At 44.8% G+C, this 26,256-nt stretch overlaps 1 protein-coding gene across 1 annotated transcript in view; it reads left to right on the top strand.

Moving 5' to 3' along the window:
- LOC143411452 (guanylate cyclase soluble subunit beta-2-like) overlaps positions 1 to 21,880 on the top strand; it is a 52,452-nt gene extending 30,572 nt beyond the window's left edge. Inside the window, exons 8-14 of the mRNA XM_076872229.1 lie at positions 644 to 860; positions 2,622 to 2,942; positions 5,812 to 5,960; positions 6,610 to 6,756; positions 11,158 to 11,312; positions 12,503 to 12,654; positions 21,747 to 21,880. Of these exons, the coding sequence (XP_076728344.1) occupies positions 644 to 860; positions 2,622 to 2,942; positions 5,812 to 5,960; positions 6,610 to 6,756; positions 11,158 to 11,312; positions 12,503 to 12,654; positions 21,747 to 21,880 (1,275 nt within the window). The remainder of the gene's footprint in view (positions 1 to 643; positions 861 to 2,621; positions 2,943 to 5,811; positions 5,961 to 6,609; positions 6,757 to 11,157; positions 11,313 to 12,502; positions 12,655 to 21,746) is intronic.
- The last annotated feature ends 4,376 nt before the right edge of the window (positions 21,881 to 26,256 follow it).

The raw sequence follows: 26,256 nt of genomic DNA, 5'->3' as shown, positions 1-26,256 counted from the left end.
TTCTTCTTATTATTATTACTACCACTATTAATATTTTAAATTCTGGTCTACTTAGAAACTCCCTTTCTTTTTAAGTTTTTGGGTATAGAATATATACAAGTTCATGATACATGTGTGAAAAGATGAGGCTGATTTCTATCACCTAGTAGATTCCCTGTGGTTAGTAAAGCTACATGTCCCTGACCACTCTGCTGCATTGGACATTTTATGTAAAGGATACCCATTTTACTGCTCCCTTCTGAGTGTTCTCTAGAGACAGCAAGATGTGTCTCCACCCACCAGATAGGCTCCTTCACCAGGCCTGGGTGTCAGATCCAGTGCTATAGAACTTGCTAGTTGCTTTCTTAGTGAGTGAAGACAGAGGGACCCAGAGAGGTCTTAGAGAGTGAGGAAAGGACTGCTGGGTCCAGTTGAGAGCCTCATGAACCTCTTTTTTCTGCTGAGCCTCCCTTTCCTCTTGCCTTCCTTCCAACCATGAGCTACAGATCTGATTAAGAAAAACTATCTGTGATGTTTATTCCATTACAGACCCCCCTTTCTCCCCAGCGAGTCACAAAGCAAGGCCAAATGTTATTTCTAAAGGAGAGTTTATGGTGGAGGTTGCTTTGTGTTCCCCAGTCTGACATCTCCCCTCTGTGGATAGCTGAGGGTCAAGCAAGCCGGAGTGAATGTTCAGAAGTATGTCCCAGGACTCCAAACCCAGAAGATTCGATTAGATGAGTATTTCTCCATCGTTCATCCTCAAGTTACCTTCAACATTTCCAGCATCTGCAAATTTATCAACAGTCAATTTGTCCTGAAGACACGAAGAGAAAGGATGCCGGCAGCTTGGAAAGAGCAGCCCACTCTCAAACTCCGCGGTAACAACTCCCTCCAGTCCTTTGCTCCCTGCAGGTTTGGGGGGATTGGTCAGAAAGGGAAGAGGCCAAGTTTCCAGTCTCCCAAAATCTGGGCAGGGACTATGGTTGAGTGCGAGTTGTTTTTTATTTTGGACATTTCTATTTGGCTTTATTTTTAAACAATATATTTCCTCAACGGTTTCTGGTTTAGACATAAATGGAATACACACACACACACACACACACACACACACCCCACAAGCTTCAAGTCCTCTTTTTTCCCATTTCCTGGCAATCACCATTCCAATTCCGGTCTGTGGTTTTGACTACTCTGGGTAGTTCACAGAAATGGAAGAGCATACAATCTTTGTCCCTTTGTGACTGGCTTATTTCACTGTCATGTCCTCAGAGTCTACCCATGTTGTTCCATGTGTCAGAATTTCCTTCCCTCTTAAAGACTGAATCATATTCTGTTGTATGTATATACATTTTCCTTATCCATTTATCTGGCTATTGAATGACTACATTTGGCTATTGTGACTAGTACTACTGTGAATGTGGGTATGTAAATGTCTCTTTGAGTCCTTACTTTCTTTTTTTATTTTTCTGTTTTTTTTTGAGCCTATCCAGAAATGGAATATGATCCAGAAACATATCACATGGATTGTGATTCTGTTTTTATTTATTGAGGGACTGCCATACTGGTTTTTGTAGACACGGCACTATTTCCATTCTCATCAATGATGCACAAGAGGTCCAATTTCTTCACATCCTCATGAACACTTATTATTTTCTGTCTTTTTTAAAAATAATATCTATCATAATGCATAGGAAGCGATCTTATATAGCCTTGATTTGCATTTCCCTAATGATTTATAACATTGAGCATCTTTTCATGTGCTTATTGGATATTTCTACATATTCTTTGGACAAATGTCTGTTCAAGTGTTTTGTCTATATCATTTTAATCTGGGTTTCTTTATATATTCTGGATATGAACCCCTCGTGAGATATATGACTTGCAAGTATTTTCTCCTACTCTGTGGGTTGCCCTTTCATGCTGTTGTGTCCTTTGGTGCTCAGAAGTTTTTAATTTTGCTGTGGTCCAATTTCTCTGTTTCTTTTTCTGCTTGTGTTTTTGAGGTCACATCCAAGAAATCATTGTCATATCCAATGTCATTTTTCTTTCTTCTCTTATCATTAATGCACTGATTAGGCTGAGGTTCCCATAACCCAATCATTACATCTCTGAACTTTCTCGCACTGTCTCCTGCATGAGCGTTGTGGACACCTCTCCTCTAAACCATCACACAGTGTAATGCTAGAGGATTCCAAGACCAACCCCGGGGGAATGCCTACATTTAAGGAAGGAAATTTAAAGAACAAAATCCTAGAGGGAAAATTCAGAGAGGTAGGGGAAACTTTTATAGAGAAAGCAATGTCAGAAATCCTCAGGAAAAGGAAGTTCAGGTTAATACCAACAGAAGAGCGAGTAAAGATGAGACTGAGGCTTGTGTTGCAGCTGGGAACTTAGAGGCCATGAATGAGCCACTTCAAAGGTACAGAAGCAACCAGAGAGAGCTGTTGTGGAGAGAGGGGAAATGAGGAAGTGGACACAGGAGTATAGATCATTCTCAAGACGTCTGGCAGAAAAGGCAGGAGTATGGCTATGATAGTGGCTAGAAGGTGGCCAGAGAGGGTGAGGCTTGCTTCTCTGGAGGACTCAGCTAACCCAGCCTTGGAGATAGACTGTGTTTCTGCCTTTCTCTCCATGATGTAAAGGCCAGATGATCTGGATGGAGTCCCTGCGGTGCATGATATTCCTGTGCTCTCCGAAGCTCCGCAGTCTGCAAGAGCTGGAGGAGCGCAAGATGCATCTGTCAGACATTGCCCGCCACGACACCACCAGGGATCTCATCCTCCTCAACCAGCAGAGGCTGGCGGAGATGGAGCTGTCCAACCAGCTGGAGAGGAAGAAGGAGGAGCTGCGAGTCCTGTCCAAGCACTTGGCCATAGAAAAGAAGAAGACAGAGACCCTGCTGTATGCCATGCTGCCCCAACACGTGGCCAACCAGCTGAAGGAGGGCAAAAAGGTGGCCGCAGGTAGGGCATCCCTTCACGGGGACCTCAGGGCAGGGGAGAGGGTGCCTTCAGGGTTGAGGGCATGGGCTTCGAAGCTGAGCAGATCTGGGGTTGAATTCTACTCCATCCCTTGTAAGTGGCACCATCTTGGTCCATTGCTTAGCCTGCATTGCCTCAGTCTCTCCCCTCTACACTGAACATAAGAAAAACCACACGAGAGTGAAATGTGGAGTAGAGAAAAATGCTTGTTAACAGCGTGCACATATATTAGGTTCTCTAAGAATTCAGTCTGTGTCCTGAGACTGGCCTCATTATTCAATGTCCAAAAGTAGGGTCCTTAACTATAACAGGAAATAATACATCCACACATTAACTGAAGCAGGGGGTACCTTTGAGGACCATTCTGGAGGGAGGGATGATGTGTTTGCTCTGAACTCACTTTTCATTTGCCTGGTGTGTGTTCCTTCACAGCCATGCCCAGTGAGCTCAGTGCCCTGGGCTGTACCAGATCCAGGGGCCCCAAGGAGTTCCCAGCCTTTGGGTTTGACAGATATATGTAGAATACATTAATGGGGATAGGACTGGCTAATGGAAAGGAAGTGAATGTGCAATAAGGAGCAATTATTGTGCCAGGAACCGTGTTAGGTATCTTACACATGCTGTTTTGTTGAACCTGTTCTGCGTTTCTCTAAGGGAGGTGTCGTCCTTTCTGTACAGCTGAGCACATTGACATTCAGCCCAGCTTATGAGTTGGAAACGCATCGTGTTAAGTCTGTCTGATTCCAAGAGCCATACTCGTTCCACTACGAGCTCTTTCCAGGGGCAGTGGGAACACAGATGTCACAGAGATGGATAATAAACAGGTATCAGAAGAGAAGGAGATAGGGGGCAGGGCGAAGTGGTGAAGGCACCTCATGAAAGTGTGTGGCACTCAAGGTGCCTTGGGGTTGAATTTCAGCAAGGGAAGAAGGGGAGAGCGCTTCAGGAGAATGGTCTGGCCAGAGCCCAGGTAAAACAGCCTGAAATTAAGTACCAGATGCAGGACAAGGTAGGACAAGGACAAGTGACGTCTGAGGAAGCTGGGGAGCAGTGGGGGGCTCAGGAGACGGAGTGGTGGATCTGGATTGTCAAGGGAAAGGAAAGTGTCTTTGCTTTGCAGGAGGTGGGGAGTCATTGGGGTTCATTTCTCTTACAGTGGAAGTGATGTGGTGAATTTATAAAGGCCATTTGGGCTGCAGTGTAGAGGGAGGAGGGCTGAGAGCCTGACAAAGTGAAGTTCAGAGATAGTCAGAGCCTGAACCCAGGCAGCCTGGTGAGGAGCCAGGAGCCATCATGCCAATATGACAGGGAAGATCAGAGACAGGAGGAGGTACCCGGCTTGGGGGCTGGTGATGCTTTATCCAGAAAGACCAGGTCTCAAGGCAAGTGATAAGGTCAGTTTAGAACTGTTGAGTCTGAGATATGCTTCACACAGCTGGTTAGGGATTGTAGGGAGAGCTCAAGGGAAGTTCTAGCGTGGAGCCCGGGGTCTGGGAGTAGCTTCAGTGTAGGTGATGGCTAATCATGGACCCTGTGAGGGCTGGTAAGATCATCCGAAGGGTCCAAGGTGAGAAGAGGGTGGGGTACTGAACCTTAGAGAACACCCAATATTTAAGAAGGAAGAGAATCCAGCCAAAGATGTGAAATAAGATCAGAAGGATGGTAAGAATTTGAAAAAGAGACTGGGAGGCCTGAAACCAAACAGAAGAGGAGTTATACAAAGGGGAGAATACCACAGAGGCATAAATAATTTAAAAGGCACCCATTTGCATTCAGGAGTCATCAATTCACCAGTTAATACATATATTTTGAGCATTTACCTATGTCAGGCCCTGTTCTAGGTGCTAGGGGTACAGCAGAAAGCGAAACAGTCTCTCAGTTTTTGAAGTTTAGTATTCCAATGGGGAAGGCAGATAATAACTAAATACAGAATTTTATTAATAAATCATGCCACATAGGTCTTATGGAGTGGGGGGCTTGTAATAAGGCTGAGAGGATGGAGAGTCTTGGGGTTGTTATTTTAGACAGGGAGATCAACAATGTTCTCACTAAGTTGGTTGCATCCAAGATGGGAGGGAAGAGCCCTGTGGATGTCTGAGAAGAGTATGTCAGGCAGAGGAGAGAGGAGGTGCAAATGCCCTGAGGCAGGAGGCCCTTAACATGCTAGAGAAACCCCCAGGAGGCCAGTGAGACTAGAGTGGAGTAAACCACAGGGATAGTGTCAAGACATGTGGTCAGAGAAGTGGCAGGGACAGAGAGGGAGTCCCTGTGGCAGGGCATGGTAAGGATTTGGGATTTTGTTCTAAGATTTAAGGTTCTAAGATTTAAAAGAGGGATAAATCAGACTAAAAGAGAAAATCTGATGACCATGTAGAAATTAGTATGAGTTTGGACAGGAGTGAGAGCAGGGCACAGGTTAGGAGGACACGGGTAGCTACCACACTGTACCAAGACTTCCTGGAGATTAGTCCCCATCAGCCTGATTCTGAACCTCCTGGAGCTCAGGCTCAGCCTGGGCTCTCACGGGAGGGTACATTTCTGTCATCCCATAGTTCCTGTCCATGCTATTGGGAATGTTGGCTTACTCTCATGTCTCCTTCAATCGACTGGGAGCTCCTTCAGGGCAGGGGCTCTGTCTGCTCATCTCTCTGCACACGATCTCTACTCACAGCAGAGACTCAAGAGATGTGCTTGTGGCAGGTGCTCAGCTGGTGTCTGTCGAGTGACTGTTGAGAGGTCCTTGTCACTCAGATCTTCTTCCCCAAGGTACAAGCAGGTTTGATTCTAAAAGGGACACCTGAAGGCAGAACCCTCTCTCCTAGGTTCTCACGGATTCTCATTTCTATCGCAGGAGAGTTTGAAACCTGCACCATCCTTTTCAGCGACGTGGTGACATTTACCAACATCTGTGCTGCCTGTGAGCCTATCCACATAGTGAACATGCTGAACTCCATGTACTCCAAGTTTGACAGGCTAACCAGCGTCCACGAGGTCTACAAAGTTAGTGTCTGTGTGCTGTGGTGGTTGCGCATGGGTTGTGGCTAGGCAGAGTCTTGATTCTTTCCTCTGTAGGCACTAGTCTGGGGTTTGGTGTGAATGCTAGTTGGGAGAAGAGGCAGAGCTAAAAGAGAATTGGGAGTATTTTAGGAATCATATCTTACTAGGATTCTTCATGCAATACCCATGCTAACATGGTCCCCTGGTGCAACTGAGGGGAAAACACTGTTTTCTAGGAAAATTTTCTAGAAAATTTAGCAGAATTTATATCCAAATAATACATTATCTAATACAGTATCATATGACTACTCCAGAGGCCTGATTCTGAGCCTCCTGGGATTTTTTTTCCCACCGAAAACAGAAAGGGAGCTGGGGGTGTCAATCAGGGAGACAGCACCTGCCTAGCATGAGCAAGGCCCTGGGTTTGATTCCCAATGTCAAAACAAACAAACAAAGCAAACACCAGAAAATCTTTTTGGCTGTCTCATGGTTGTTCCCTAAGTCACGTTTCTTCTTACCTTCCCCCTCATCCTCCTCATACCCCCGCATGCAGTCACCAGCTTTAATATATTGCTTACAGAAATAGATGGAAAATGGCTGGCGTAGTGCATGAAGGGAAGCCTCTGATTACCCTTTCTTTTCCCTTCGGCAGGTGGAAACAATAGGTGATGCTTATATGGTGGTAGGTGGTGTACCTGTGCCTGTTGGAAGCCATGCTCAGAGAGTGGCTAATTTTGCACTGGGGATGAGAATTGCTGCAAAAGAAGTAATGAATCCTGTTACCGGAGAACCTATCCAGGTAGACAGCAAATGAGTACTTTGCTTAATACCACACATATCATGCAAAACTCTGGTCTGCTTAGGTGGTCATGGGGTCTATTGCAATAATTAAAATGGGTAATTTTCCCAGCTCTTTTTCTCTTGCATATGTACCTAAGGAACTGAGATATTAGTAAGGATATTATAGTCTCAGTTTCTTCCAAAATTCAAAAGAGGCTGGGATGCTAAGAATTTTCCTGCGATTCACTGCATCCTTCCTCTGTGCATAACTTAGGATGATTCTGAGTGCATTTCCCTACTTATCTTGTAAGACTCAATCCATTCTGAAAGCTCATTTATAATTCCTGTTTTTTTTATTGTTGTTGTTGTTCAGACATTTCAACAGGTGGTTCAGGTTTACTGAACTGCCAGCTTTTCCTATTTGGGGAAATTGTGTGCTGACTGGCAGTTGAGAGCTCAGGCTGAGGCATAAAGCTGCCTCCAGTCAGAAGCCCAGGCACCAGGATGCCATAGATATTGAGAATGGTTCCTTCCACCATGTGGCCATTAGCAAGACATCTACTCACCTTTCTTGTAGGAGCTGCTCTTCCAAGCACCATGATAGAATCTGGGCAGTTTGGGAGAAAGAAGGTAAATGCCCTCTTCTGTCAACTGAGCAGATCCTAATCCCCTGAGCTAGCTTGGAGCTGAATCTCTTTGCTGTTTTACATCCAGATCCCTCCCCTGCTCATTTCAGTCAAAAATTCAAAATAATGGTTAACTAAAAATAAATAAAATTATAAGGTCAGATGTGATTTTTTCCAAGTTATGATACCTTTGTAGGAAGTTCTGAAAATATATTCTACTTGCTCTCTCCTGTGATTTGGAGGCTAAGAAATAGCTTAGATCTCGAATCTAGTGTCCCCAGTAGTCTTTTAAGTAAAAACTGGCTTTAGGCCATCACAAGAACAAAACATCTCCAATACTATAATATATACATTGAATAAAATCTCTGATGTCATAAATAAAAATCAGAATGGAAGGTAGTGAGGGAGTAGAGATAAGGAGGTCAGACAAGAGATGAATACTTTAGTTAAAGGGCCCTAAGGTAAGTCACTGAAGAAAAATGACTTAAAATATATGTTTGTGTAAATCGAAAGTGTGTGTGCTTATGAAAGATGTATAGATGAGAATAATGCCATACCAATAAGAATTAAGCAGTGAACTCCTTGTAATTCTTAAGGTGAATTTACCAAGAAAAAAGAAAACAAAACAGGAAAGTATGTTAGCAACTCTAAGGTAGGAACATAGTTAAATACCCACCACCAGCAGCATATCATGTAGGTTTTATTCAAGGCTTTCGGGGATAATAACCAGAATCATCTCTCTTTGGAAAGCTAGTATTTCTACAGTTTTAAAATTAGTGCACATTGAGATCTATTCTTTCATTCACAGATTATTTAATGTGCACTTATTGCGGTCCTTGAGTGTATGCAGCAGTTCCACAAGGTGCTCTGAAGGATTTAGAGATGGACTGACAGGCCCTTTTCTTGAGGAATTTACAATCTTATTTCTAGGAGAAGAAAATCTTGTATAAAAAGGCAGGTTTGAGAGGTTCTCATGCTCGTAGACGTTTTTTATTCCCATCAGTAAGCAAAGAAATCCAAATGAACAAAATTCCAGAAAGTGTCGAGCCTTTTCAAGAAGGAAACAGCTGAAACTTTGTTCATTCCTGGTACAGCATCAGTAGAAGTAACCCAGCAGATATAGGGATAGGGAGGAAGCAGGCCAGTTTGGTGAACTTTTAATGGCCAGAATGGAGGGCCAGAATGATAGGCTAAAGTCCCATGGAGCGCCAGGCGAAGTCTGGACCCATCCACCAACTCTTTCCCAAAGGCCTTTCCCCAAGTGCATAGAGTTCTTCATTCAGCCAAAGGCTAGGGACAGAGGAAGAGCTGAGAAACCTCCTCATCCCTGAGTTCCTGGGGTCCTCCCCAAATGCAAGGCAGTGGCCTGTGGGAGGGGCTGGTGTTAGTGTGTGAGAACCAAGAGAAATTCCTCTGGGGCATTCTTTGTAGTACCTGCACAACAATGATTCTCTGAAGTGGGGCGGGGGGGGGGGGGGGGGGGGGGGGGTCCCCGGCAAGGAAGAGTGGCAGAGAGAGAGAAATCTCCCCAGGTGCAGAGAGTAGGACTGGCCGGAGAACCAACCCTGAAGAGCTCACTGTTGGAATGTGTTGTAAAACCAGATCTCCCATTAAGACAGGAAATTGAAAGATGAAATAAAAAATGAATCAAATGTATGGAAGATGAAAAAAATAAATAAATAAATAAATTAAAAAAAAGCAACCATTTAAATTCATGGAACTAAATCTTTCAAAAGATTCACTCAACCTCTATTCTTATAACTACAAACGATTACTTAGAGAAAATACAGAAGACCTAATTAAATGGAGGAATGTACCATGTTCACAACTGGAAAAAAATCAATATGATTAAGCTGTCCATTGTCCCCAAGTTGATGTATAGATTTGATGGAATAGCAGTCAAAAATTCCAGAAGGCTTCTTTGAAAATATTTACCAGTTGATTTTAAAATTTGTATGAAAATGTAAAGAATCTAGAATAACTCAGACAATGGAAAATAAAATTATAGGGCTTACACTACCCAATGTCAAGAACTATTCTAAAGCTATAGTAATAAACAAAGTAGAAATGGCAGAAAGATAGACAGATAGATCGTTGAAATAGTAGAGAGTGTCCAAAAATAGACTGTGCCTTAAAGATTAATTGATTTTAGTCAGTGCACCAAATTGATTCAGTGGGGAAAATAACCTTTTTTTTTTTTTTTCAAAAAGTGGTTCTGTTACAACTGAATATTATATGGCAAGAAAAAAATGTACCTCAATCCTACCTTATTTCATATATGAAAAATAATTTAACACACATTATAGAGCTAATCATAAAAGCTAGAATCACAAAGCTTCTGGATGGAAATGCAGGAGGTTGTTTCATGTCTTTGGGACAATGATTTCTTAGTACATAAAGGTACTAAACGTGAAAGGAAAAAATCCCCCAGAATTCATGGGTCCTGGACCTCAGTTTCTTAATATGTGACGATGTTTGAAGATACATGGTTTAAAGAGCGGATAAAGTGAAAATGAGGCCTAAGGGTGAGTCCAATCTGACTGATGTACTTATAAGAAAAGGAAATGAAGACACAGAGACAGTAGGGATGCCGACCAGGTGAGGACTCAGAGAGAGGCTGTCGTCTGTAAACCAGCAGAGGTCTTCAGGAGAAACCAAACCTGACCTTGCCTTGATCCTGGCGTTCCAGCACCCAGCACCATGAGACAATAAGATTTCTGTTTAAGCCACCTAGTCAGTGGTATTTTATTATAGTGGCCCAAGCAAATTAATATATTCAACAAAATTAAAATCTCTGCTTATTAAACACAATGAATATACAAAACCATAGACTAGAAAAAAATGTTATATATATATTCAAATATGTATAGAATTCATGCACATTAACAATAACTGGTAAATAATACAATTTCTAAAGCAGGCAAAACCTTGCACAGACTTTCCACAAAAGAAGGTATACAGATGGATAATATGGGCATAAAATGTACTTAACATTATTAGCTAGGGAAATGCAATTAAAAACCACAGAGAGATATCATTTCACACCAACTAGAAGACCAAATGGTGAAAATGTGGAGCCATGAGCAGTGTCACACTGCTGATAGGAGTGGAAAATAGAGAATGAACTCTGGAGAGTTCTGGGGTAGTTTTGTTTTGGGTAAAATTAAATTGGCATTTACCTTGTGACCCAGAAGTGGAATTTCTACTTCTAGGAATTTACCCAAGAGAATTGAAAACATATGTCCACAAAAACATACCTGTACAGAAATGTTCATGGCAGCCTTAATTATATTAGTTCCAAACTGGTAATAACCCAAGTGAAGAGGAGAATGGATAAATGAATCATGGTGTACTTTTACTGTTCAGTAATAAAAATAATGAAATACTGATCCATATCCTATAAATGAATCTCAAAATTATGTTGATCAAGTAAATCCTGATGTAAAATAGCATATACTAGACGATTACATGTATGTGACATTACAGAACAGGCAAAATAATCTTTGGGAAAAGATATTTAAAAAAGTAGTTCTCTATCTCTGTTGGGGGTGGGAGGGGAAAAGAGTTTAACTGGAAAGGAGCACAAGATAATTCTGTGAAGTAGTGGAACAATTTCATATCTTTGTGGAATGGTTTTAGATGGAGGTTCTAGGGACATAGGCACTTGTCAAAATTCATGGAACTAAACACATTAATGGCTGTGGTTTTCCTTTTATGTAAAATTATACATTAACTTAAAAGCAAAAAGCAAGAGGATTAGATGGTTTCTTTTCAGGGAGGTTCTCTCTGTACAGATCCGAGTGGGGATCCACACTGGACCAGTCCTAGCAGGTGTCGTTGGAGACAAGATGCCACGGTACTGCTTGTTTGGTGACACTGTGAACACAGCCTCGAGGATGGAAAGTCATGGGCTTCCCAACAAAGTGCACCTTAGCCCCACAGCCTACAGGTAGCCATTCATTTTTCTGTGCCTTCTTTCATCCATCCCCTCATTCCAGAACTTACCGAATGTCTACCAGCCATGGGGTGGGGGAGTAGAGGAGATTCCTGTTTGCTCTTCCATGCTTCACTGGCTCACAGAAGACACTGTGCCAGACAGGATTGTTGAGCATCCATTATGACATAGATTTTGCTCTCAAGGTCCATGTGGCTCAGTGGAGAGAACAGCAAGTTATAAAGCCCCATGGGCTTGGTTTTTTTTTTCTTGTAAATAAAGTTTTATTGACACACAGCCATGCTCTCTTATCACATACTGTCCACGGCTAATGTGATACAAAGACAGAGTTGAGATTATATGGTCCACAAAGCCTGGAATATCTACTACCTGATCTTTTATAGAAAAAGTTTGCTGGCCCTTGGTCTAGGGGAAGAAGACAGAAAATTCACATTTCAATATTTTTAGAGTGGGACAAGTACAAAGATAAAGATAGGCTCAAAATGATACTTAGAAAGTCTAATCGTCCACACTGGATTCTAAAATCTTTTACGTATATTAATTCATTTAATTGCAACGACTCCATGAAAGTGTACTATTATTATTCTTATTTACAGATGAGAAAAAAATAAGGCATAAAAAGCGCTAATAACTTGCCCCAGGTTTAGGTAGGTCAGGAGGGGGGAACCTGGAAGCTTCCAGGCAGGGCTCAGGGCTCAGACTCCCCGCTCTTCAGCTCCTCTATTCTCCTGCTCTGGGAATTCAAGCAGGTCATGGGAGCCCAGGGGAAAGAGCCTGTCCCTGGAAAGAAAGGCTTCATGGGGTGGGGGAGAAGATGCCAGGCTGAATCTTGAATGAGGAGTTTCAGAGAGGGATCTAGCCAAAATCGGGGTAGTGGGAGTGAAAACCAAGCCGTCCAGTAGAAATGAGGGGCTGTGGGTGTGAGGCATGTGTGGGAGAAGAACATTGTGGGAGCATCATCAGGGTTTGGGAGGGTTCCCTGTGCCCTCTCTTGCTCTTTGGCACCCTGCTCAGAACATCCAACCTTCGTGCCTCCCTCTTCTCCCCACTGCCTTTGCCCCTCTGCAGGCCCTGACCAGGGGCTTGGATCCTCCTTCCTCCCTGCTGTGTGTCCTGGGTCCGGGACTCTCCTCTTGCACTGTAGCCAACCTGTGGTCTTTGTTTTTCTTTTTCTTTCTGTGCAGAGCCTTGGAAAATCAAGGGTTTGAAATCATTGAGAGAGGTGAAATTGAAGTAAAAGGTAAAGGGAAAATGACCACATACTTTCTGATCCAGAACTTGAATGCCACAGAGGATGAGATCATGGGCAGACCTAAAACTCCACTTGATCACAAGGGTGAGCCCCAAGGCCTTGTCATTAGCATTGGGTATCTTTCTACTCTGCACTTCAGATGTGTCTGCAGTAGACTTGGTCTGAGAGTGGACACAGGTGGCTTCCACCACGCTGCTGCCTTCGGGGGTGGAGCCTCCATCCTCCTGCCCTGCACACCCCTCTCTTATATTCTGGACAGTCGGATACCCGTTGAGCTGGGCAAAATAGACAGTGTTTACCGGGATCAATTGAGCCTTTGGTGTTGAGCTGGTTGGCTCCAGAATATGAGAGAGGGGGGAATGATCAGCACCCTTCTGCTTAGTTCAGTAGAGAGGACACAGAGTAAAACTTCCCTAGTTCTGACTCCAGGATTTTGTAGCCCTGGGTCATAAGAAGTTGGAAGCAGATTTCAGCCATGACATAGAGGTGTTACCTACTCCTAGCGCCCTGCTCTCCTACAGCTCACGTTTCTGGAAGTATCCAAACCTGAAGAGTTGTCCAGCCTAGTACAGGATAGGATTATAACAGCCATGGATTATTCAACAAACCATTTCTTGCTGCTCTAGTGTTGTAGGAACAAACGAGGCAAGGCACCGAAGAGAGCAAGAAACAGTTTTATTTGGCTGCAGCCAGGTTCAGAGGGCACAGCTTTTGCTGTAATCAATTAATCCCCTGAACCCCGAGTTCAGGTAGTTTCAGAGTTTTATACCCAGCATGTAAGGGGAGGGGCTCAAAAGTTCACTGTCTGCAGAAGTTCACATAAAAGCAGCTTTTTCTTTCACTGTTTTGGGCAAGTTAACTCTTCAAGGACAACACTTGAGAAGGGGGGAGCTTCTTCTACCCTTTCTTTCCTCCCCCTGCCAGTTGTTACCATGGAGCCCAATTGTAACTTATCTAAAAAATGTAGACATCTCTGTGAAGCCCAGCTCAAGGCCAGAGGCCTTGTCTGCACATTTCTTCAAAAGACTATACTGGATATGTTTGTGAAAAACTAGTAAGGGGGTGTACAGCACCTGGAGTGCTGGTATCTTCTCGGCCAGTGGCCAAGTAAACAGGGCGACATGAAAATAGGAATTTTATCTACAATGGACTCTTTTGCTTACAGTCCTGAAATCAGCCATGGTGAAGAGGGCTTTCAGTGGAGAAAGGGGGTGCCACATCACTAGGAACAAAGGGTGACCAGCATGCGCCTCCCTGGGACCTAGGGGTGCTACTGACAGACACAGCTTGTGTTTTGATAGAATCAAACCCTTCACATGTAGCAAAATAAATAAGATATTTCAGGTAGAGATGAATGCTACAGAGAAAATAAATCTGAGTAGTGGAGAAGAGGGCCAACAAATTCTTCCTTGAGGTAGCCGCACCTAATTGAGACTATGATTCAGGGAAAGAGCCGGCAGGTGGCAGCCTGGGGAATGGGGCTTCCAGAAACGCTGGGCCCAGAGGCAGACAGGTTGAGCAAGTGCAATGGAGACCAGACCAGAGTATCTGGAGAGGGCTGGAGGAGAAAGGGAGTAGTAGGGGATGAGGTCAGAGAGGTAGGTGGAGCCTCCAACAGTCTTGGCCTTGAGCCTCCTTATCCACATGCAGAATGTATGGGCACAAAGTCTGGGGTGAGGTGCAGAGCTGCTGGGGCCTGGTGGGCACCTTCAAAGGGAGCAGATCTCTGCTATTCCAATTCAGATGTAGCTGCTCCATAAATCACTCAGAAGGTGGTTTATGATTTATTAAGGTCTAAGAACTCCTTAAGCTCCATGAAGTTGAAGGAATGTCTTTCTTAGACACCTGCTGCATGGTGCACAGGGCTCGGTGGGTTTGGGCACGTTGCTTAGAGGAAAGAGGAATATCTCAGAGGGTCCCTGATTTAATACCTTGTCTAGCCTTTGCTTTCCTGGACAAAACCCAACATCAATGGCTAGAAAAGGAAAAACCGAGGGCACCTGTGTATCAGAGGGAAATTGGAAGGGTGGAAAAAGGGTATTTGTTGGGCAGCTATTCAGTGCTGGGCACTTCATTCACATTGCCACATTTGACCCAGTGATCACAATAACACAACGATTACATTACTAATCCCACGACAGAGGTAAGGCACTTAAAGTTCAGAAAGGCGCTGTGATGCATATAAGGTCCCACAACTAGAACATGAAGAGGAGCGTGTGATCTCCAGGCTTGGTTTTCTTGGACAGACTGCGTCTGTGTGAGATGGCTTCAGTAATGGAGCAAAACAATTTCAGTTTCCCAAGGGGCAGGCTGCTGCACTTGGACTTCTTGGCATCATGATGGCCCAGCCCCATTTCCCTCAGATTTCCCATCACTGAGTGTGATGAGCAGGTGTGTTCACGGTGAATCACTCTCACACTGTGGGTAAATGATAATTCTCAGGTATGTGCGAGAGGCTTGAAGCCAGGTAGGCCTGGGGGTGGAAAGCTACCCAAATGCACATCTTTTCCAATCCTCCCCAGGCAATATGAGTTCGAGTTTTCCCCTGTGGGGGCTTCTTTCTTAGCTCTCAGGGTTGACAGCAGATGTGGCACTTAGCCTTATAGGATTCGCGGCTCCTGCTCACAGACCCTACTTCTTACCCTAGTTCTAATGCCAGTTCTCATGCATTTGCAGGCCTAGCTTTGCTCTGAGATAGTGAAGGCTGCTAGAGGGTCACGGCAAGAGCCCCCACCCTCACCATTACCCTGTCCCCTGTCTGGACATCATTATGGGGAAGCCTTTCTATCAGTCGCCAAAGCCCGTGAGACTCCTGAAGTCAGGCTGTAGGATTTCATTGCCTTGGAGATCTGGTTGCTTTCCAATCTCTCGGTAGTTGGTTGAACATTCAGGACTCACCTCATTGATGACATCGGCCACCCTCTTCGGCAGGTTGACACCTGGTTGCCAAACATGGTGGCTCTGCAGTTCTATGCCTTTCTATCTGACTTGACTCCTGGGTGTGGGTTGTAGGCAGTCCCCTGCCTCCTCCCTGCCTGCTGTGGTTACCATTGCTCCTGGCAAAGTATCTAATGGGGACACCATGCAGATGTCTCTCGAGGGCCAGCTGAGGCCTGGTGCTCACCCCTTCTCTTGGCCTCCTTTTAAAAGTGGCCTTGTTGAATCTCTGCGGCACCCTCACAGTAGCAGAAGGAAGCCGTGGGCAGGATGGGAACCTCATTTGCATTTCCATGACACATTTTTCTTTCACTCCACTCTGTATTGGGGTGTTAGATGTGTCCGTAGGGAGACCCCCCAGTGCAATTAAACAGGAGTATTGAGCAGGAGAGAAACCAGTGTATGTTGACTCAGATATGTAAGCAACCACCTTTCAGTATGGACTGAAAAATTGGCCTTCCAGCTGTCCCTCCTGGCAGACTCTTCTGGCATCTCATCAGGTCCCTGTTAATGTGTTTTTCAAATTTCAGTTTGCTTCAACTTTTCTCCTAACTGATTTTCCCGACAATTACAGTAATGGTTTCCAGGCTGACCTGCATACAGCGCTTGGGCACGCAGCCCAAGCCCCTCTCTGGAAGTAACCCCCTCCTTAGAAACCACAGTCAAGGGTGTCCACTTGTTGGGTTTGTGGCAGGTTAAGCCAGCTTGGGGGACTTCTTAAACCAGCTCCTAATTGTTCCTCTGGAGAACTTGTGTGGTGAGAGTCTCTCCTGAATTTCAGGTTTGGTGGTCTGCCTGATAGAGGTTGCTGACTCCCTCTGAACTTGACTACTCTTCCAAACAGAAAGAACTTTCCCACCATTTTCAGTCCTCCTGATGGACTGAATTCTTGGATGGGCTTGTAGTCATTTAATGTGCCACGCTTCCTGTGCCTTACTTTACAGAGTCTTGATTATTCAAGAGTCTTTCCAGACATGTCCAATTAGCTGGGGTCTAGCTGATGTGGATCTAGCTGCTGAGGATGGCTGGGTCCTTATGCCCAGTTCAGAAGCCTGTTGGCAGCTGTTCGGGGGCCTTCCTAAGCTTGGCTGTCAAACTGCGCTCCCTTTTCCTACCTGGGATCAAGGAATGGCGGAGTTGTTTTTAACCTTGGACTTTCTAGAAATTGTGCTGTTAACTCAGGAAGGTTCCGTAGAAGGAAGATACTGGGAGGTGAACATGGACTTTCACAAATAAGCAGGTTACTAATGGAGGAACATAAGATTTTCAGGGTAAGGACATATCCCTGGATAACACGGACTAGCATGTTTCATGAGAGCTGGTTCCTCATGGGAGGTGTGGGGGCAGCAGAAGCATTTCTGGAGCAACTGTGGAGAGTACGATGGTTAGGCTGCATCCCAAGGTCGATTGGGAGGCTCAGAGTGGGGCCCATGACTCTAGTTTGTCAAGCAGCTTATGGGGGATTCTGATGAGCCCAAATGGGTTTGGGAACCTCCATCATGGTAGAGAGTGAAAATCAGAATTGAAATCAGAATTCTGAAGTCTAGGTTCAGGTCTGCAGTGAGTCCTCCTAATTAATTTTTTTTCTTATCCCAGAATGTTAGAAGGCCTGTTCATAGGGGTGGTTTGAGGAATATGAGATAGAACATATCACCTAAAACTCAGAGTACTAAGATATTTGGAAATGCTAACTGCTAGCTCACTTGGGGACCCTAACACTGAGAGTCCATTCTGAAAAAAAAAAGATGTATGTCTTAGCACAAGACTGTACAAGGGGCTCTAGAAAAAGGCTTGCTGGACGTACACACGAGGAACTTCAGAGGCGGACAGAAGGATCCACACAGAGACATCAGAATTCCAGCCTCCCACAGGGCACCAGGCACCCACAGGGAGCAGAAGAGATGATGGCTTCGGCAAGGACTGAGAAGAGCTCTCAGAGGGAGTGTAGGAGACGGTAGAAGTGGGCAAAGGCAAGAATTTGCTCTGGTTGCTGGAAAATGTGGGGTCTTCTGGAAGCTGGAGACATCGCCTCCACAGTGAGGTCTCTTTTGCCCAAGGATATAAACAGGAGGGAGCTGGAGATGATTCTGCAATAGCAAACCCTCTCAGCATTTTGGAGACACCCTCACATCCTTCGTATCACTAGCACAGAATGCCCCGGAAAGCTGAGACAGAAGCAGGTGGGAAGGCAGACAGGGGAGCCCATGCAGAGTAAAGGTCAGGCCAGGGCAGAGGTCCAGGAAGGCCAATAACAGGGCCTGTGCAGCCAAGTGCCAGGATGAGGTGCAGCTTCCCAGGGAGTGAAACTGCAGTCGCTGAGGGTGACAAAGACCCAGCAGAGAATGATTTCAGGCTCAGCACAAACTTTTACCCCAGCCATGGAGACTTGGTGTTGAAATGAAGATATGATCTTCCATATCTTATTATCTAGCTAGGAGGTTAGAAACAGACGCAGAAAGGCAAAAAAAAAAAAAAAAAAAAAAAAAAAAAAAAAATTGATTTTATTCACAAATGTTAGAATTCCTACTTGTAAACACATGTCATTTCCTGTATGACTCACAGAGCCCTAGAAGTATAACCAGGCAATAGTCCAAATCCCACCTGTCTTCTCCAAGACACCAACGTCTTCCAAAACTCCATGCTGTTCCCACTGCAGACCCTATAGCTCCCCATCCCCCCAAACACTCTCAAGTTCATAAATTGACAATGTGGCTTATATCATGTCTGTTTCCCAAATGCAGAGATGTCTTCTGCAGCCGTCATCTTCATTTAACCTGTTTTTAATTTATTTTGAATGGGTTTTTGTTCTGCTTTGAATACTGAGCTGTGTGGTTTGCCTTTTGATTTGTATCAGAGAAGGACTATTTACCTATTAAAAAATAGAAAAAGCAGATTTTAAAAAAAGAAGGAAACAAAAGCACCTGTAATTCCATCACCCAGAGATACTACTAGAGGTACTACTATTAAAAATGGGGTGCATATCTTCCCAGACTTGTGTGTATAGGTGTGTGTATAGTACATACACACTGTTATGTACTGTTTTGTAACTTTGCAGGTCATGGATTTCTTTCCTTTGAATATAAACACATTTTAAAACAAAGGAAGGAAGATGTATTTGGTATGGTATCTTATTTCCATGTAATCTGTGCTATTATATACCCAGACTCATATTTATATGGCATCCAATGGAAATCCTAATAATCTTGTACAGCTGCATATCTACAATCCATCTGTGATGACCCTGATATTCTGTAAGTCCTGAAGTTTCCTCTGAAATTTCCAAGAAAGAGTAATTTCATTTAATTTAGCTTTTGTGTTTGGATTATTCCAGGTGTCTAGATGTCAGTAATCCACAGAAGATGTACCTTAAAATTCCCAATTAGAAAATGTAATTAACCAAAATGCTACATTTCCTAATTGTGCACCAATAATGAGCATTAAGTGTAGCAAAATGATGGCACCAATAGGCCATCTTGGGAGCTGTGAGCAATGGTCTTATGGGTGTGAAAGATGATAGATAAGAATTCATCTCAAGTAAGCAAAGTCATTTTTCCACCATCTGGGTTACGGAATTGAATTGAGGAAAAGTGTCAAACATATGTGTGGAAAAATCCCAGAAAGTCTTGTAATTCTGAGCTGACCAAGTCTATTTGAATTGTCAGGTGGCATCTACTCAAATGGATCGAGTCACATCTGGCCTGTCCAGCTAGCAGCATGATGTCTCAGTTCAATTTCCCAACACTATCCTAGCCGGTTTTCTTTTTATTGGGGACCAGGGGATTTTTCCTCAGGGAAAGAAAAGAGAAGGAAGAAAATGAGTTTAAGGGAAATGGGAGTAGAAATGGAGGAGCTGGAAGATCAAGGTTAAGCTACTAGCAAGAAAATGAAAAAAATGGGCAGGTTAGAAGAGAGAAAAAAAATGTGTTATGAACAGAAGAGATGAGTCAATGATGAAAAGCAAAGTTCAAAAATTTTCACAAGGAAAAATCAGAAAAAAACATGAAAAGGTATTGAATAAAAGAGGAAATAGGAGTTCTATGAAGTGTTATTTCCTAACATCAAGTGTACTTATAAAATCCTTTGTGAGACTTTGAGCCAGAAAATAGATTATTCACGTTGTTTCAGAAGACTCATGGTAGTCTCTGGAAGCAGAGTTGGTGACTGACAGTCAAAGGAAGTTGCCTTTGCTGAATTTCCTCTACTTTTAGCAACTCCAACCCCCTTTAGCTCCATTTTTCTTTCAATTAGAATAATACTCCCTTATGGTAGTATTTCCAAGATACCCAGCACATTTTGTGATCAAGACACTGTTCTGTGGAGATTTTGCTCACAGATTCTTATATAACAAGTCTGTAAATTGAGTGGGACGTGGATGTGATGTTTAGTATTCTTGAACATTTGGAGAAACCAAGGTATAGAGGGATGTTCGATGGGGACATCCAGTTGCCCTTCTAGACTGACGTGTGGTGATGGATGAGGAGGCACCCGGCCAAGTGTTCTCAGTCAGTGGAAAAAAAATGACACTTCCCTCTGTAATCAGCTCCATTCTCCCTTATTTGCTACAAAACCGAAACAAACGTGAAACTCAAAGCTTTCAAACACACTATGCTCTGTCATTTAATGGCAGGTTTCCAGTTTTGAAAAATTTAATGCCTTTTAAAATTATAATAATGCCTTACATTTCAAAGAAATTTAATACTCTAATAATTCTATAATTAAAAATGAAAGGCATAAGGAATAATAAAATTTGTAGAGAATTAGCAAGGAAGTACAACAACTTCATATCTGAATAAGTAACACTTTCCAAAGAGCATAAAATGTGACTGCACATGATTTGCTCTTTATACCCTGTGTGTGTGTGTGTGTGTGTGTGTGTGTGTGTGTGTGAGGGGGGGGGGACAGACATGGAGAATATGGTATGGCTATCAGATGAACCTATAACTAAAGACATCTGTATTTAGCCAACTCCAGTTTGTCCAGACCTATAAAGATGCCACACTTGAGAATTTTATGGACCTGGTTCCTGGTCATCTTAGCTCCAATTTGTGCATGAGCTAAATACTCCCATGACTCATTTCCCAGAGTTGCTCCAGGGACGTGGTTCTAGGTGACCCAGGAACTCCCCTCTTACCTTCTTGGTTCCAGGGTCCTCTCCCCAGTTTTCACCTCTTCCTGGGCCTAAGACTGAGGGGAGTCTGCAAACCGACTGGTCCAGTAGCCTAAAGTTTTCCTCATATGTCATCACTTATAGTGACTGGTCATTAGCAGACGGAGCTCCTCTCAGTCTGTTTGGGCTGAAGGATACCCATTACTCTTAGGATCTTGATGCAAAACCCATCATTGACCTAAGGTCGGAAAGAAGCCTGAACTGCAATAGCCCCTAAGGTGAAGGAAGCCCATCATTCATCTGGGGAGGGAGAGCTGAGAGGGAAGCCCCTCCTGACTGCATGCTTTATGGAACAGGAGGTGTTCATGAACCTGGGATCTATCATGGGCGCCTCTCTGAAGTTGAGTGTCTCTGGAAAAATTATTAGTGTCAAAAAAGGAAATGCGGATGATATATGGCTCTAAGATCTCGGATGCTGGCTTTCAGAAAAAAACGCAGGGGGAGCAGGAGGGGATAGAGACGGGTCCTGCGGCCAGCCTCCCTCTCCATTGCTCTCTGGTCCTGACCCCTCCCTCCCAAGGCAGTTGCTTTCCTGGGCTTCCTCCTTGGGCTCCCTTGCATACTTAGGAAGACTAATTGGCATCTTGGAATGGGTACCCTGTGCGGCCGTTCTGTTAATTACTTGATATCGATCATCTAACGTAATTATTGGTTCCCATTTACAGATGAGAAAAAATGAGACCCAGAGAGATTAAGTAACTTATTCACTGTCACAGGGTGGTAAGTGGCTTGCCACCAGCACGTGGCACCAGGTGTGAACCTCAGTCCATGGGACATGGTAGCCCAGAACTTACAGATGATCCCAGTCTGGGGAGAATGGAGACTTAGTGCTATTATGTAGCTTTTACAGAAGTAAAGATTTGAGGTGTGACAAGATGGTATCGTGGAGCACAAGAGAAATGGTAGAGTCACAGGGTGCAAGATATTGTCATGCCCAAGATCTTGCAGAGGCAGGAAAGTAGCACAGAGTGTATCCATTGTGGTGGAGGTGAAGGCTCAGAGGGAGTCCCTAGCGGGAGGTCAATGTGACATTTGATTGACTTGCTCACCCTTCTGGGTTTTTTTTTTGCAGACTCTGATGTAGCCACACCCGCTTGGAGTCTGGGGACAAGGCAGGACTCCGTGGAGGCCACTGACCGACAGTCATCTTCAGATCCCACCAAGACTAGCGACTCGGTGCCGTCTGGTTTCTGTGTCGTCTTGTAACAGAGGAGATAGGAGCCCTGGAGATGAATTTTCCCTTTAGTTGTAAGGTGACAAAGAACAGTAACTTGGCATCCCAGCTCAAAATTTCTTAAGTAGCGTCTCCCTCATCGTCCCTTTGAGAAGAAAAGTCTAGAGATGAAACAAGATCCTGACAAGTCTGCAGAACATGCAGACGTTGTTCGCCGAGAGCCAGCTCTCAACGCTGAGCCGGGTGCTCGTTCTGTGCACAGTGAGCGCCACTGTGGACTCAGTCTGTTTGCTTCCCACAGGAGCCAGGGGCTCAGACTCTCAGCCAGGGCTCCCCAGCAGGAGCTCTGGGGCTGACTTCAGAGGACACCTTGACCTTGGAGACTCACTGTGTGCAATGCCTTACTTTAAGGGGTGATCAGAGGGAGAGGAGAAAGGAAGGAGGCAGGGAAAGGAGGAAAAGGGGGAGGAAAGAGACCCAGATCCTGCAGTTTAGAAATCACTCTGTCACAGCCGAGATGTGAAAGGCGCCCAGCCAGGGGTTGAGAAAGGAAATCATTTTCATTCCCAGCCCTGGGAAATATGCAAAGCCATAGAACAAAAGCTGCATTCCCCAGAGATTTTGTGAAAGGAAAATGTGAAGATCACTGAAAAGGCTGAGTTTGGAAAGATACAGAGACAAGTGGGGTGCAGCCTGACCGCAGGGCCCCCCCCCAGCTGGCTGCTCTGGATAGAGCTGCCTGCAGCAGAGGAGAGCAGGCAATGTCCTCAGAGCCTCCCCTCTGGCTCCAGGGCTGGGGAGACAGAGTTTTCTGTGGGCTACTTGTCTGCATTTGTGATGATGAGAAAAACATTTTTTGAACCTAGGTAATAAAAGAAAATCTAAGGGCACATGAGCTTGTTGTGACTCCTTCTTGCTCACCCCAAGAGGCATTGACTATCTCTCTGCATCTCCCAGGAGGGCCTGGGCAAGACCTGACTCTGTCCCCAGCCAATCTCAGGAGCAGGTGAATAAGGCAAGGTGACAAGGGCTAAAATTCTTGCTCTGAATTTTCTAGGTGGCAATCAGGTTTTATGTCTAGAAATAGACAGGTGTGGCCCATAGTCCAGCAGGGCAGAGCAAATTTGGGTTAGAATAAATGGAGAGGGCAGTGTCATGAGATTTGTTCTTAAAACTCAGGATCTATATCCTTCAACAGATGAATGGATAAATGAATGGTGTATATCTACACAATGGAATATTACTTAGCCATAAAGAATAACTGGAGACTCTTTTGCTAAGTATAATAAGCCAGTCCCCCAAATCAAAGGCTGAATGTTCTCTCTGATATGTGGATGCTAACCCACAAGAAGGAAGAATTAATCAGACATAGCTTTCCTAGCCTTCTATTTGAATACACCACCACAAGAACAGGATCCTGATTAGAATAAGTCATGTTGCATGTATGTATAATATGGCAAAAGACACTCTACTGTCATGTATATCTAAAAAGAATAAATGAAAAAGGGAGAGAGGTCTGCTCTTGCCAGCTCCACCACTTCATGCCTTGTGTTTCAGTTTCGACAGGTGTAAGATGGGGTTCGTGACTGCTGCCTTGCTTACCTCACAGTGTTTTTGTGAGGATTCAGTGAAATATAAGAGCACAGAGATAATAGCAATACTCACACTAATAGTGACTAGTAACACTAATTGAGCATCAACTGTGTGCCCTGCATGCATGGATGTTACATGTTTGGCTCCTGGCAAAACCCTGTGAGATAGCTCCTCTAGTCCCAACTGGGTGGATGAGGAAATGGGAACTCGGGAAGATTCAGCAGATTAAGATGACAGTGCTGGTGAAGAGCCAAAGCAGGATGCCTTGTGCTCAGAGCGATTACAACATCAAGAGAGGCAGGACAACCTGAAGGTATGGACCCAGGAGCCAGATAGAGTTTTAATCCCGGCTCTACCACTTACCAACTGTGTGACTTTGGCAGAGTTGCTCAACATCTCCGTGCCTTGGCATCCCTTTTGCAACATGGGGATATCAGAAGATCTGCCCCACAGGGTTGTCATGCAGATTACATGAAATATATACAAGGTACTTAGATGAGTTACTGACACATCATAAACCCTCTCTAAATACCAGCATTTTAAAGTTTTTAAACATGCTTCTATTTAGCAAATGGATCTCCCTGCCCAAATGAGGGAAAGAAAGAGGGAACTCAATACTCTTACTTCCCCTATATGTTTTCCTTCAAAACCCCTAGCTCAGTTGTGAGAACCCCACCTAGAACAAGGAGTCCTGTTAGGCAGTGGCATTGCTGGGCAGAGGGAGAGCAAAGCAATTATTTGGTAGTGGGTGCCTTTGGGTTTATTTTTGAAAAAGAAAAAAAGCCAGAGCTGGTGGTCTCAACTCTCAGCAGGTAGCTTGTTTGCTTCCTGGGCTCTGAGAATATGGCAGTTCTGATGCTCAGTTATACCTAAAACTGCCAAGATGGGTGAAGCAGGTGCCCTAATCCTGGCTGAAAATGGAGAGGATTTTTGCTTAACGTTTATTAGGATTCAAATAATCATTTACAGATGCAAATGGATGATGAGATCTCCCTCCATTTGGTATCACCCTGGAGTGTGCTATTTATTCGGTTAAGTAAATCCTGCTGGAGACAAATTTCAGGTACTCTAGAAACCGAGTCCAGTGCTCCCAGGGCCCTGGTACTCCCCAGAGCACCTGCCTTCTTTCTTGGATCAGCCTCTCAGGAGGCAGACCTCCCGAACCCTCTGTACCCACGCCTGGTGCATAAACACCATTAGCTTATGGGAGGCTGGCACCTCTGTGCACATCTACAAATGTTATGCTCTAACACCAGCATCTGACAACCATCCGCTGGATGTTGGGCTGTCACTCAAAATCACAGACTTATTGAGGAGCAGCGAGTGCTTTGTTAGGCAGGGTGGACAGTGTGACTCCAGGGGGAACCCCTCCCAGGCTCAGAACACCCAAGAAGGGGAGTCCTCCCACGCCTACTACCTGCTAGGCTCACTTTTGTCCTGGGACCCTCCTCACCCTGGCCCCTCCAACTTCTTCTGCCTCCGGGCACCTGTCTGGGGACACGGCCTATCCAAGCTGATCTGCAGGCCAAAGACTGACAACTTGCACGCCTCTAGCAGAGGGAAGTGGACACTTTCATTGGGAAGAACTTGAAGACCCTGTCCACAGTCCCTCCCCTGTGGGGGACAGAGCTTAATCCCAGGGCTTGTCAGCCAGCCCCTGCCCTTCTTGTGACCTCTTGCACACCAAGCCCTCTGGACCACTCTGGGGTCGTGGAGGGAAAGTTCATGGCTGACATGATGTGCTGGGCCCTTGCCTGCTGCCTCCGCTCTCCCGCGTGGCATTTTCCTTTGGGGACATCTGAAGCATCCTTGAAGGCTCCAGCCTGGCGTCTCCCCACTCCTTGGGGCTGTGACTTACTCATTCTCTTCAGCCAGCTGATTTCCCCTTCTTTTTTCACCTTTTCTCTCTTTCCCAACTTTCCTTCAGCTCAAGTTTGTGTGTGAGAGAAACAAGGAGAATCACTGGTGGCTGAGGAATGAGATCATTTCTCTCCCCTCTGAGCCGGCTCCCTGTTTGCTCGCTGGGGTGACACCAGCTCGCTCTGCAGAGAGCCATCTGGCTCCACCAGACTCACGCGGATGCTAATCTCTGGGTTCTCTTTCTTTCTTTTGTTTTGTTTTTGTTTGTTTGTTCCTGGGACACACTGCATCTGCAGCTGTAAATTCAGACCTGGTCCCTGTGAAGGCGGGTGTTCATTTGGCCTAAGTGTCTGTTCCCCCATTATGCCCCGCCTCCCACCGCCAGCCCCCACTTTCCTCTTGTAGGTGTCAGGAAGCCATTGTTACCATCGGTGGGTCTATGTGGTTTTAATGTCAGGGCTGCACTTTCAAATGGAAATCAGGCAATTATGTGCCACATGGAGAAATCTGACAGATGCAGAGGTTTTACACCACTGGTCCTGTCTCAGGGACAAAGGCACCCAGTGTTCCCAAGGGACCGTTAAATAAATAGAATATGTTTCAAGAGCCGTGGAAAAATTCAGGAATAATTAACTGTGTGATGAGAGTTCATAGATCCTGTGGCGATTCAACTTCAAAATGTGATAATGATATGTCGACCAGCCACTTAGCTCATCCTGGTAAAGCCGGCATGAGGAAAACGATTACCATGTGCATTGAAACAGAGGCAGCGGTGGCTCTGGGCATCTGCTTTCTGGGCTCCAAATACAAACTGTCAGAGGATTTCCCCCGACAGGGGCCCCACCAGGTGTGAGGGTAGGAGGGATGCTAGCAGGTATTCGATGGAGTGCCTCATGTCTATATTCGGTGCTCTCCTTAGTGATCTGTATAGATTAGTGGTCGCTACTACCCCTGG

Source organism: Callospermophilus lateralis, chromosome 12 (assembly GCF_048772815.1).
Source record: "Callospermophilus lateralis isolate mCalLat2 chromosome 12, mCalLat2.hap1, whole genome shotgun sequence".
Lineage (NCBI taxonomy): Eukaryota > Metazoa > Chordata > Mammalia > Rodentia > Sciuridae > Callospermophilus > Callospermophilus lateralis.
Note: the sequence above shows the minus strand (reverse complement) of the source record. Positions and strands in the feature narration are given on the sequence as shown.